Genomic DNA, 13,583 nt, shown 5'->3' on the forward strand with positions numbered 1-13,583 from the left:
GTTATTCCTTATTTACTTCATAATTTTTATCAATTGCTAAATGTATCAGTAGTCAGTGAGAGTGTTGCTTGCTTGCTATTATAGTTTTTACTAGCGTTATATATGTGGTGGATGGATAACTTAGTGCAAGGTCACTTAATTATACAACTCATTATTTGTATTTCATTCTCTCTACTAATAATTTTTATACCAAATCATGAACTCGTTGATCGTTATATAGATTTTGGATCATAATATCATTAATCATTACGATAATTATTGATTATGAGAAGAACACGTATATTGGTGATGAAACCCACGGGTAACCCATGAGTACCCGCTAACCCGATGGGTACGGGTTTGGGCAAAATCTCAAACCCGTCATGGGTACGGGTTTTTTAATGGACATAGATATTTTTCACGGGTACAGGTTTGGAACGGCAAAACCCAGTGGGTTTGTACCCGTTGCCTCTGTCCAAGATTAGTACCTATGTGATCAGGAAAGGTCAAAATTTCCACTATTTGGGATGGCCAAAATAACTATAAACTCACCCATCTCTCTCGAAACAAATATACGCCCCCCCCTATTTTCACCCATTTGGAGGAAGCCAAAAGCAACGCGAAAACAGGTGCTTTTCGAAGAGACAGTTTGGTTCTCTGCCTTTCAGTTGCTGTAGCACTTTTCACAAGGTAAAAACAAACATTACTTAGGACTAATTTGGAAGCCACAAAAACAGAGATGATTGAAGTGGCTAAAATCCTCTTCTTATTCAATTTTGAATAAGAAGATTTTAGCCCTCTAATTCCCTTCACTATTTTAGCTCCCAAACTAGCCCTTAAAGCTACACTTCTTCCTATTTGCTCAGAAAAATTCTTATTTTTGGGTAAAGCATTAATACACAGTGAAGAAAACAAGGCTCCAGGGCTAAACAACATTTTGGCGAACGTCAAACATCCCTCTATCCTCCTGAGATAAATCTACAAATTATTCAATGATCTGTCAAATTTTCACATGGTAATGTACATATTTTTGAAAATACACCAAGACAATATCATCATTTAGGGGCTGCTAACAAGACCTAACAACCTCGACATGTTATTTGTTAACATCAGTAACATCGATGTCAGTAGATACAAGACACACTCCTCCCGGCTCCAGGGTTTCTCAGTCGCTCCAGTTATCCTCATCAGCTGCAGAAAGGATCTTGTCATCATCTTCCTGTTAAGATTTTTACTGGTGTCAAGGTTCAAGAAAGGAATTTGTCTAAAACCTATGCCATATTCTCGCTCAAAACTGCGAGACGATAGAGTTAACCAGGCAACCCAACAAAAAGGGCATGCAGGGAAACATCGGATAGATGATATACCATTTTAGTAAAAGCTGGAGTTGATGGAGACCACACAAGAATTTGCCTGTCGTTGCTGCCAGTATAAAGTTCCTGCATTCCTAAACACTTAGAAATGGGGTCCTATTGAAACCCTCAACACATTGACAGTAAACACATAAACTTACTTGGTCCTGTTCACTATAGTAGCAGCAACTCACAAGTTCATAGTGCCCCCGGAATGTTTGAAATGTTTTACCAGACCATAAATTGTATGCCTAAGCATATATAACAACGGTGAAATGTGAACCTCAAGAATGCTTCCGCAAACTGGCAAACTAGAAAACAGGAAGTCAGGAACGCACCTTGATGCTTGCCATACATGGAACAAATACAAGTGAAGGATCCTCAGTGACAGCTAATTGTAATGGCTTGCCTGTCTGCAATCGCATAGCTTCAAAATTGACCAGCGTATTGCAGCCTGAATCGATGTCCCATAGTCTTAAGCGAGAATCAGATCCTACAGAAAAGGGATAATACCCCTCTTAGTAACTGTTCACTACCGAAAATAGTGGTGTACAGTAATTCTTATATAGGGACAATATCTCAATAGCTAGCATGCAACAAGCAACAATATGTTGGAAATAGTATAACTCAAATTCACTTACCTGAGCTAAGAAGGTACATCCCATCTGCAGTTGTTCGTAAACCAGTAACAGCACCATAATGAGCAGTAGCACGGTTTTGACTAGATGACAAACCAGGATGCAATCTCTGTTGCATGTGTCCATGTGTCGGGTTTTGAATTTTGCGCAAAGCTGATGAACTCTTCTTAGAAATGCCTGTCCTTCTCCTTGCGGAAGGTGAAGGTCCTAAGGAATCTGTGTGATCCTGCTTTAGTAAAAAAAGTATATCATGCACTGCCTCGCTGCAAAAAGATGCAATTCTGGGTCCGAATCCGAATTGAGCCAAACTTCCTTATGTTTGGCTATGTTTATAGAAAACATTATTAACATTTATGACTTCAAATAGGTGTATTATGAAAACATATTCTATGATTAATCTAATGATACTTATTAGGCATCATAAATGTTAATAATTTTTTTACAAATTTGGTCAAACTTAAAATGTTTGACTACTCGAATGTGAATTACATTTTTTTGGGACGAGAGTATCAAATATTCAATTTATCTCAAGTGCAGTACAGAACATAGCCGAATTAGAGCACTAAGGCTATCTACATGTACTGAAACTTCAACATTATCAAACCCCAACATAACAGAGATTTATAAAGTAATTGGAGGCGAATGGCTCTAGAATTGTCATCAGAAGACGGTAAGCAGTTCTTTAGTACTCCCTCTGTTCCAAACTATAAGTGGTCCTGGCTTTTCTAGGTACATAGACATAGATTTGTCTAGATATAGCAAAAGTTCTGTATCTAGAAAAGAGACAGAACGACTTATAATTTGGAATGGAGGGAGTAGCTTCTCTTACCAAATGCTCTCATTACAAATACAAAAATGATTGATAATAATAGGGAGAGTGAACATACCTTATATAGAGCACTTTTAACAAGGGGCCTTTTTCCAAGTTGAGACCTTGATTGGTCCAGAACCCGAAAGCATCCAGCTCTTCTAATGTCCCAAAAACGTATTGCCCCGTCACAGCCACCACTCATCAAAATCCACTCACTTGAGGCAGACCACTCCAAAGACATGATACCATCTAAGATGATGCGTGGAGATAAGAAGGTACCATACAATACAAGAAAAACAAGCACATATTTTCATCACTGCATCAGCACAAAGAAACTAACCACGATGACCAGACAACGTGTGGGTAAAGGCTCCAGAAGCAATGTCACATAGACGGACCTGAACATCTGCACTCCCAGTAGCAATGAGCACGTGCGTTGTTGCGATTGGAGACATGGCTGCAGTGTACACTTTTCCAGGCATCTTAAATTCCATGACGACCTGAGAAAACAAAACAGTGCACACAAAAATCAGAACATCCAGGATCACGAAAAAGGGCAATGCAACAGAGAAAGACTGGTAACTGAGAATGCAGGCACATACTTGAGTCGAATTTGTATCCCAAACTTTGACAAACTGGTCAAAGGATGCTGTGACAAACAGCCCCGTATCCACAGGATACCAAACGGCCGCCGAGATGGCGAACTTGTGGCCATTCTGGTGTTGCTTGTCCACAAGCAGTATGTTCCTGTGCTTTGCTATGAACCCGGTTTCGTATTCAGTCGCGTTCCACACATCGAACACAGCGGCCGACCCATCCGATGCCCCGGAGAGCAGGTACCTCCCCTCTGTCAAATCAACCTGACCATATGGTCAGATCATAAACACCAGCGAACGCAACTCACACATTGCATAACAAGGAACCCGTGATTCAATGCTAAATTGATGTGCTTCTCAATAAGATCAGTAGACAAAACAATTTCATTTGAGGCAATGGTTGCAGTAGTTAAGAACCTAATAGCGGCAAGGTGATGAGAGGAAGAAGTGGGACCTGGAGCGAGTTGACGGCGCCGTGATGTGGGGTGACAAACTCCTTGCGATTGGAGAGCGCGAGCGAAGCCGTGCGGCACGCTCGGGCGGCGGCCTCAAACCGCCGAGCGCGAAGCTCTCCACGCTCCCTCCGCCTCACCTCTTCCAGCCACATCCTGCCTTCAGCGTCTGCAGAGCACGCTGCCGTCCCGGAGTGCCTTCTGCTCTGCGACGGCAAAACCAGCGATGCGTGCGTGGCGATTTTATGCGCGTCCGAATGTTTGGTTACTGCGTTGACCGGTGTGAAAAGGGTCGACTGTTATGGTAGGAAGCTTCCATTGCATTCGGCAGTATTGTGACGGATTCGTTTGGCAAGTCGCACAAGATGAAGGTCACGTCCCAAAAGGCCTAGAGGAGTCGAGTAGAAGCCTTTGGAAACCCAGAAGACGTTATCGCTAGCCAAAAGCGGATTCACAAAAATCTACGCCAACTAAGGTGTGTTTGTATGGCTCCACTCCACTTCAGAGTAGCTTTGCTCTATAACTCCAGACTGGAGCTGCTCTCCTCTGGAGTTTTGACTGTGTTTGACCAGAAAGGTGCATCCAACTCTAGAAAAGTGAAGTTTGAGGCTGCAATGACCTTCCTATCATTTGGTTGTTTTAGCTAATTGTTTTATTGAGAATAATGATCTTTATGCAACTATTTTTGCTATGAACTTGACTATTCAACAATACAACAAAGATAAATCACTATATGATTTTTTCAAATAAATTCAAATATTCAACCTTGCAGCAATAATAAACTAGTAACATATTACATAATCATTGTCTTCACTCTTCACACAAGTCACTACAAATAGATGTTGCAAAATATTGCATAAATATTTGGTGCTAATTCCACACAAGTGAGAGTCGTTGCTATACTATCACGAAATGCATCCATTGTAGTAAAACTTGATTTAGAAGTGGATTGATCTGAGGCATGTGGTGACACTGATTATTCAGTTATTTATTGTATCTATTTGGGAAATTGGGATAGTAGGCACAAAATCAGGATCTCAACCACAATTTGCAAAGCCCACATCACCACTAGAATGCTCACGAATAAAATTATGGAGCGGCATAGTAGCACAAACAATCATCTTCCTTGCCTTCAAGTGCATCATCTTGCGTGGTATCATTGTGTGCATCAACTTGTGTGCCATCACCTTCGTTGGTATTTCTTGAAAATTTGGCTCGTATGAGGAGACCAATGATCTGCATCTATACTAATGAAGGTCTAATCTCCTAAATTTTCAACAACCGGGAATGTCTTAAAATATGCAACATATAACCACTTGTGACAGTCCACTATCTTTGTTTCATTGTATTCAGTTTAGTGGATTGGCAGGGGTGATGAACCAATTAGGTAGTATAACTTGTTTGTTCAGTTGAAGTATCTTTTGAGTTTGGTCTGGGATTTGTGCTTTCCTATGCTCATAGTTGATTGGCTGGAATGATGAATCAATTAGATGTGTAAGTCGCCTTACGAGCTTAACTTTTGAGGCATATATTTTGTCTGGCCTGCCAATCATTCAGACTTTTGATCACTGCAAGTTTCTCTGGTTCTTGTTTTGTCTGTGTTTTGACGTTTACTGTCTTGCACCTAGTTTGCTTTGTTCGTAAACATTATTACAAAGGACCATTTGATTTCCCCCCTAGATAGTTTTGTAAATAGTATTGTGTTTGCATTGGAAATTCTTATATTCAGTATGAACCTAGGGTAGTCTAAGTGCTTGATGTCAAATATCTGATCCAGGTGCTATACTCGCTTGCACACCAAGGCTGTTAACTGCCGCAAGAAGAAATGTGGCCACAACAACGAGGTACTATTTTCTTGTTTGTGAATGGTGATGCCTTACTGTAGTAATGTCATATTTTGGATTTGTATAAGCAAGCGGATGCCAGTCAGCTTTAGACATGTACGCTAGTGATAAACTTGGCATACATCATCAGAATTCATTACATGTACTAAATTATGTCATTTGCTATGTGACTTTTTCCTTTGAGAGTTGCCTAGGAAATATCATATTGTTTGAGAGTTGTTCGGTTCACTTTGTATGTTTGTCTAGTTGATGGATTATCTGAGATATCTAATTAAGATTTGCACAGCTGAAAATCACAATCAAGGGTTTAATTGTTTTGCTGATTGGTGTGATTTCCTAATGTTTCCCTTGCTTCTCCCATTTTCAGCTGAGGGCAAAGAAGAAGATCAAGAACTGAAACAAGGCAAATCGTTTGGGTCAACAAGATTGCTAGAAGTTTTATAGTTTCTGTCCCTGCATAATGCTTGGATAACTGGGGAGAGGGATATGATAATTACGACGGTAATGTGATAGAAAACGGATAACATACGACGCGCTTGCCTTCAAGCAACCAGTGCCTAAGGTTGCTGCTGGCAGTTGGGGCCCTCTGCTCGCTCGTGGCGTGAGGCTTCAGCGTGTCGGAAACAGGGGACGACGGGCGGCAATCACTATGTCTCCGTCGTTGGTATCCACGCCGCCGACCACCTCTCCTATCAATCTCCTCCCCAGCAGGTCGCGGCCTCGCGGGGGCTTGGGCTGTCCTGGGGCAGGTCGGATGGCGTGACGGCAGCAGGTCGTGGGGGCAGGTCAGGCGGCGTGGAAACGGCGGCAAGGTCGGCGGGCTCGACAGCCGGTGGCAAGAGCGCCGCCCTAGGCGGCCGGTGGCTGGAGGCACGGATGTGGACGAGGGAGGAAGGTGTGACCTTTGCCGGGACGAGAGAGTTGCAGGCCCGTTTAGAGCGACTCAAGGATGTTAAAAAATTGGCAGCTTATCCTATGCTCAAACTCCTATCGTGCTCATATGCACATTTTAAATTTAGAATGTCCATCTTGTATCTAAGAGTAACACCAATTCTATAAATAGTCTCTGCCACCTTTCTCTCCCGGTGGAAGAGGTTATTCGTAAAATTAACTATTAACGTTGGATGTTAGATAGATGTCCTAGATTTAAAATGTGTATGTGAGCACAATACTCTTTGAACACATGATGCATTCATGTTCCCCTTGAAAAACTGATTATTGAGAGCTACCTTAAAAAAATTTAGAAGTAGATTATCATGTGTACTCCAACACATGCTCTCTCGTGGTGGCTTGCCACCACCATCTGCTCCGCGTCCACCACGTCCTCCATCCCTAGTCGCCTTGTCTAGTCGTCTTCCTCTCCCCCTACTCGCAGCGTGCTGCTCGCTGCGATCGACGACCTATTCCTCGTCACCACGCGTTCACCGTCAATCGTAGAGGTGTTAACTATGCAAAATAAACTACTCTGTTTCTAACAATAGCTACTGCATCAAGTACATGGCCAGCAACATGTTCTCCTGGTTAGGGCTTGTCAACGGCACTACACGGGAAGACGAAGCACAGGACAAGACGCCGGAGATGGACGACGAGGAAGAAGTACAACAGCAACCACGTGCTGCGACGGAACATGCTAGGCGCGGAAGGCATCCTAACGTGTGTGTCTCTAGGCCGGAATGGGTCGTGTAACTAGTGTGGGCCGGAGGCCGAGGAAGCAATACTTAAGTAGCTGGGATAGAACCAGGAGACGTTATCGATGAAGAGAAACACAATCGCTACCAGCTTCCTCTTCTCGCTGTATTCCTCTTCTGCCTTATTCCTTCTTCCCCTCTCCCAAGAAACTGTGAATCCTTTCCACCGTCGTTGTTAACACCTGTTATTAGAGTCATCGATCCTGGATCCCATCGTCAACTGCCCGCGGCGGCCCCGAACAGCGGCGATGGAGCACCCCGACACACGCAAGTTGCTCGAGGAAATGTAGCACATGGAGGTGCGCCTATCTGAGGCCATCTTGGGTCGCTGCGAGGGCATACAACGCCACGTGGACGAGCGATGTGATGTAGTTCAAGCGCACTTCACCGCACGTTGTGATTCCATTCAGGAGCAAGTCAACGTCGCTGCTCAGGATTAACAAGGGTAAAATAGAAGTTTTGGATCAAGGATTTTGAGCTTTAGTACCAACACCAACATTCTTTTTGAATCCCCTTTGATAGTACGACGATTCCTATACTCAAGTTAAATAAAATATAATTAAGTAAACTCCTTGAGACATTGGCGTCTCATGTGTGATTTCTCCATGGCGTTGCTTCATAAGGATCACAAACATCTTTGTCTCACCTTTTGAAGCAAACACAAATCAAGCATTGACATGAACCATTTCACCATATATGAGCTCAACTCATGGCTTCAAGTCACCTTACTGATGCATCAACACAATATAACTCTTCATAGCAGATTAGTTCATCGACTTAGTGCAAGTACTCTCTTCTTCACCTTAGCAATGGTACCTCGGTCCACAAGCCGTCTCTTGGTCTTCACCTTCGCTTAGTTCCTCGAAGCCCTTTCCTTGCTATCTTCACCCTATCAAGCCATTCTTGAGTCACATCATATTGAGCATCCATTGAGAGAATCATTTCTTCGATATTGTGAACCTTGCTTGAATGTCATCTAGATATAAATGCTAAGATCAATCAAGCTCTAGTTTGATTCTCATAGAAGCATATATGGACTAATAGTAATATGGTCAAGCCAATTCACGATTCCTCATATCTTATTTACTTTGGTTTGACCAATCCTCTTAATCACTTCAACCTTTATTCTGATCATATTTATGCATAGTGATTTCTCAGGTCTTGTCCATATATTCAAACCAATATAGAGACCATATTATATCCATTAGCATTGTCTCATTGGTTATTTAACCTTGTGTTGAACCTTTTTCACTGATCATTATACACTATTCAAGTATGTTCATCATACTGAATTTCCTGTCCAACACTTAGCAAACTTGTTAGACTTTTAAATATGTTGTTATCCAAATAACCAAAACCCACAAAAGAGATGAATGCACTTTCAATCTCCCCATTTTTTATGATTGATGACAACACATTTAAAGCTTACATAAGATTTGGTAAAAAAATATTTTAAATCCTATGGTATAGTTTCCTCCCCCTAAATATGTGCATTTCAGAAAATACCAATTTTGTACTCAGATGCCAAAAGCACATATTTGGGTCAAAGTATGAAGACAACTTATATCATACTATTCGTGGGGTGCATTGTGTCATAAAGTAAACGTGATGTTCATGACATATTATGCACTCATCAATTTTCCACATTTTATGTTTTAATTATGATTCTCCCCCTTTTGTCAAGTATTTCTCCCCCTTTTCAAAAGTCTTCTTACACTTAGTTACATAAGAATAAAGGTAAGCTTTAATGCACAATTTCTCCCCCATTATCATAAATCTCCAAAAATGATACAAAGAATATAAATGATAGAAATTATAATTAAGCAAGATTTGAATTGAACGCACTATCATGAAAAGGGTCCTTATATGGCACAAAGGTAATGGAGAAGTGACATCAAGTGATGTACCTTTACATTTTACCTTTTCAAGGGGGTTCTAGACTTATGTTGGATTTAGAATTCATTTGCAAGCTCTTGTTGGCATAGTTGTGACATAGGTCCAAGATATCAAATGAAGATTGTCATAATAAATCGAAGGTGGATCTTGATACCTAGAGTCTAGATGTCACCTAGCATTTTCTTATCACAACAAGAGGCAACATGAAAAGTGCACAAGTATGGATTGTACAACTAGTGATCATGTACGAAAAATACCAACAAACCACCAAATGATACAATTTGATAGATAAGCAGATCACTAATTGCATATTGCACTAAATTATCCTCAAGTTTTATTGCGCACATATATATGAATTCAATTGATACCTGTTGAGAGTACTTATTTGCAATTTAAAGTACCATTGGCATAAAAGGAGTATCAATTGAACATAATCATGCAACATAAGGAACATGTGCACTATTTAGTCAATTAAGTTCTAGACAGGAGAATTTATAAGCTATGCTACTTTAGACATTTACAAACCAAAAGGATGTGATACATGTTTATCAATTTTAAATGATGTTGGAGTAGCATATACAAGAGAAACTCATTGTCTTATGAAATATATAAAAGAAACATTTATTGGAGCAAAGAATGTTTAATACCCATCAAATTTGCAGTAGAAGCAATTGTCTTTGCCCTAAAATTCCTTTTTAATTTGATACTACACACATAATAGACTTAGAAATGTAGTTAGTCTCAAAGATTCAAATTATAGACCATTGTCCCCCTAAATGTGTGCATACAAGTGATGAATACTTGTTTAGTTTATGCACTTGGACTTGTGATGCCCGGGGATTAAGTTCTACAATTTGAACCTTGGTACAAATAAAGTATGAAAATGTAAAATTGTACCAATTGAAGGAATTACTCATAATCAAAAGGTATACTAATAGACATGATATGCAATATTTTAAGCCAAGATTCTTGAGAAGTTAGCATGTTTGACTCATACCTCACTAAGATGACTTAAGACTAACTCATGACATCACCACAAGAGGTATTGATCAAATACCTAGAGATTCTTTAATTGTCACCACAAGTGCAACTGTTGGGGACTTGTTCTCAAATGCTATGAATCAAGAACAAGGCAACATACAATATTAAATATTAAAGCCCTTCATCCTTCGAAACATTATTTCCCCTTGGGCATAATGAATTTCGGACGAAGGTTATGAAGGTTATACCTTCATAATCGTAATAAAAGATAAGAAAAGGTTTATGTATAAAATACGGAAAAATGACATGACTACTTTAAACATTGTTATTGATTTATTTCTATTCATTTTTCTTATATAAATGATGACAAAATATAAATGTACCTTCGGCTTGAAGGAAAGTAAGGGTACAAGCGTGATGCCAATGCCAAGTCAGCGTGAACAGTACAGGAATACTGTTCATCTATTTATAGGCATGGGACGCAGCCCGTATAAAATTACATTAATGCCCTTTACTTTTATCAATAACTCTATAATAATTCTTCGAGGGCTGATTTGGCTTTTCATCTTTGAGTCGGTTTCCCTTTTCTGCTGTCATGCCGAAGCTCCTCTGCACATAGCTTCGTGATCGTTTCATCCTTCGTCATGATCGTCTTCCATTCCAGTCAAGCTTCGTCTTGACCATGCTTCTGTATATCCGCAACCTGATTCCGAAGATACCTGCTTGCATACTTAGAAAACATTGTCAAATCACGTTTTTGAGGACCTTTGGAAGCCGAAGGCCCCCAATAGTAGCCCCTCGCAATATTAATTTGCTGTAATGATAAATTCTTATTGCGATATGGACGAAGGCCTTAAGCCGAAGGTCCGAAAAAACACCTTCTCTTTGCTAGAATAGCAACAGTCTTTGACAAGCGGGGCCCTCCAGTTTCAACGCTCTGGGCGTATAAATAAGAGCTCATCCCGAGTTTATTTGGTACGCTCTCTTGCCAACTGCTTTTACTCACCCAACTTTTAGCCTACACGCAACAACACTTGCTTGGCCTTTTAGATTTTAAAGCTTCGGTTTAGAGAGCACTTTCTCAGCGTTTGCAAGGATGTCTGAAGATAAGAAAGCTGTTGGTGATTCGAAGCTAAGTCTTTCTGAGGAGATGCATCTGGGTTTTCTTCAATCAATGTCGAAGACTAATACAGAGAAGATCACTAAAGAAATTTTGGAGGGTTTATCTGAAGATACTGGTGACAGTGACAACTATGATGTGGATAGTGGTGGTGAAGACTCCGAAGATCGACCTTGGCGACCAAGCCATGCGGTTTTTGGCAAATCAAGTATTAAAGAAAATCATCTTGTCAACATGAGGGGCAGATATTTCCGGGACTTGTCCGTTGTAAGGGCTGATGAAGGAGAGAAGACTTGTCCAACTCCTGAGGAAAATGAAGTCGTGGTATTCCGAAGCTTCTTGAAAGCTGGACTACGATTTCCTTTAAGCAGCTTTGTTGTAGAGGTGCTGAAGATATTTGAAATCTACCTTCACCAACTTACCCCCGAAGCAATCATAAGGATGAATATCTTCGTGTGGGCCGCGAGAAGCCAAGGCTTGGAACCTGATGCGAAAAGCTTCTGCAACATACATGAATTGTTGTACGAAACAAAACCCTGGTGTAAAGAACAATATCACAACAATTTTGGCTGCTACAGCTTCGGCTCCCGGTCTAGGTCAAGCTGCCACGTGCCGACTTTTCGAAAGAGGTGGCCTGGCGACTGGATGACGGAATGGTTTTACGTGAAGAATGACTTGAAATCACGAGAAAATATAAAGAAAATCATTATGCGTCCCATCTGGCAACGCTTCGGCCTGCGGAGGCCGAAGGTGGAAATGAATGAAGCAGCCGAAGAGTCCCAGAGAGCCTTCGGCGTTGTTTGCTCTTTTATCGGGACGAGGGATTTGGTCCAAGAACACATTGCCTTCAGAGTATGGCCACTTGTGGAAAAATGGGAAATGCCGTATGAGACCATTAAAGAGACTGACGAAGGTGGACTAGTCAGACTGAAATACACATTTAAGTTCGGAGATAAATTCGTTGAGCCAGATGATGACTGGCTAAAAAGCATTGAAACTGTAAGTGATGAACTGCTTGGGGTATATTCAATGGCTGAATATACTGCATTGTCAGCAGCCTTCGGAGGTCGAAAGAAGAAGAGGCTGAATCGAGTATTTGACGCAATTGGGTTCGTCTACCCCGACTACCATTATCCAGTGCGGGGTCAAAAAAGAAAGAATACTTCCTCTGCGAAGGAGACTACTTCAGATGCTCCTAGTGAGCCGGCGCCGAAGAGGAAAAGGGTAAAGGTTCTCACACACCGGCCACGTTATATTGAACTGGCCACAGTGCCTGAGTTCGCCGGTGAGACCTCTTCGGCCACCGAAGCTAAAGAATCAACTCTTCTGCCAGAAATCGAAGAGTTGGCCGAAGTGCCAGCAACAGAAAAGATGGAAGGACCAAGGACTGAAGAAGCAAAAACATCAGAAGTTTTAAGTCCTTCAGCAAAGATTGAGACAGGAAAAAGCCAGAAGGGTCCAACAGTGACCCCGAAAAGAAAAAGGATGGTTAATGTGTTAGATGTTTTGGAGACAATTAAATCTTCAAGCATAACTCCAAAGAAAACTGTTGAAACTTCTGAAGTGTCTACTGAAGCCTTTGCTGCTGAAGCTTCGAAGCAACAACTTGAAGCTGAAGTTGGGCCTTCAAAGCCCACCAAGGAACAACCTTTGGAAACCGAAGAAACAAAGGTTACAAAGGCAGCCGAAAAAATGTCAGAGCCAATTTTGGTTGAAGAAATTGACACTGCCGCCCCCGAAGCACCTTCCACCATACGCGATTACATTGTGCGACATGCTTCGGGGAAGAAATTATCTGAAGAAGAGATTTATGAAGCTAATCACTATGCCAGAGAATTAAAATATTCGAAGGGGGTACTAGTGTTCAATGGGACAGACGAAGATGACTTCCTATACTGCCTCCCTGACAATAAAGAATTATCTGTCTGCCGGGAGATGGCTAGAAGCATGGGGTTTCCGAAGCTTGAAGCTGGACTTTGCGCTATGACGAAGGACGATCTTGCGGATAGCCTTGCATATAATAGTCTGAAGGTGTGAAAATTGTATATTTGGAAATTTACAATTTTTGAATCATTCTTTTATTCTTATAGTAATTCTTTTTTCATATAGGGTTTAATACTAAGCAACGCCTTGAGAGCACAAAAGAATGCTGAAGATGAAAGTTATAATATCGCTTTCAACAACCTACGAGCAGAGGTTATCAAGCTGAGGAACGAAGCTTTGGAA

At 41.2% G+C, this 13,583-nt stretch overlaps 1 protein-coding gene and 1 non-coding gene across 9 annotated transcripts; one reads left to right on the plus strand and one right to left on the minus strand.

Moving 5' to 3' along the window:
- Positions 1-836: 836 nt before the first annotated feature.
- On the minus strand, positions 837-6,637 carry LOC100275606 (uncharacterized). 8 transcript variants are annotated; one of them, XM_035965772.1, is made up of 10 exons: positions 6,202-6,635; positions 3,831-4,096; positions 3,383-3,640; positions 3,121-3,280; positions 2,857-3,029; positions 1,973-2,198; positions 1,670-1,824; positions 1,493-1,582; positions 1,347-1,418; positions 837-1,170 (listed from the first exon to the last, which is right to left on the minus strand). In XM_035965772.1, exons 2-10 carry the CDS (start codon positions 3,981-3,983, stop codon positions 1,039-1,041), a joined length of 1,419 nt encoding a protein of 472 aa, XP_035821665.1. In that variant the 5' UTR covers positions 3,984-4,096; positions 6,202-6,635; the 3' UTR covers positions 837-1,038. The 8 variants fall into 8 exon arrangements, with proteins under 8 accessions (XP_035821665.1, XP_035821666.1, XP_035821669.1 ...); XM_035965773.1 differs by having other exon boundaries at positions 6,213-6,604; XM_035965774.1 differs by having other exon boundaries at positions 851-1,170; positions 1,973-2,195.
- LOC111591215 (small nucleolar RNA Z266) lies at positions 5,292-5,379 on the plus strand. The gene has a single exon (XR_004857456.1). It is a non-coding gene; the product is annotated as a small nucleolar RNA Z266 (small nucleolar RNA).
- Positions 6,638-13,583: the final 6,946 nt, after the last annotated feature.

The sequence above is a fragment of the Zea mays genome, chromosome 3 (assembly GCF_902167145.1).
Source record: "Zea mays cultivar B73 chromosome 3, Zm-B73-REFERENCE-NAM-5.0, whole genome shotgun sequence".
Taxonomy (NCBI): domain Eukaryota; kingdom Viridiplantae; phylum Streptophyta; class Magnoliopsida; order Poales; family Poaceae; genus Zea; species Zea mays.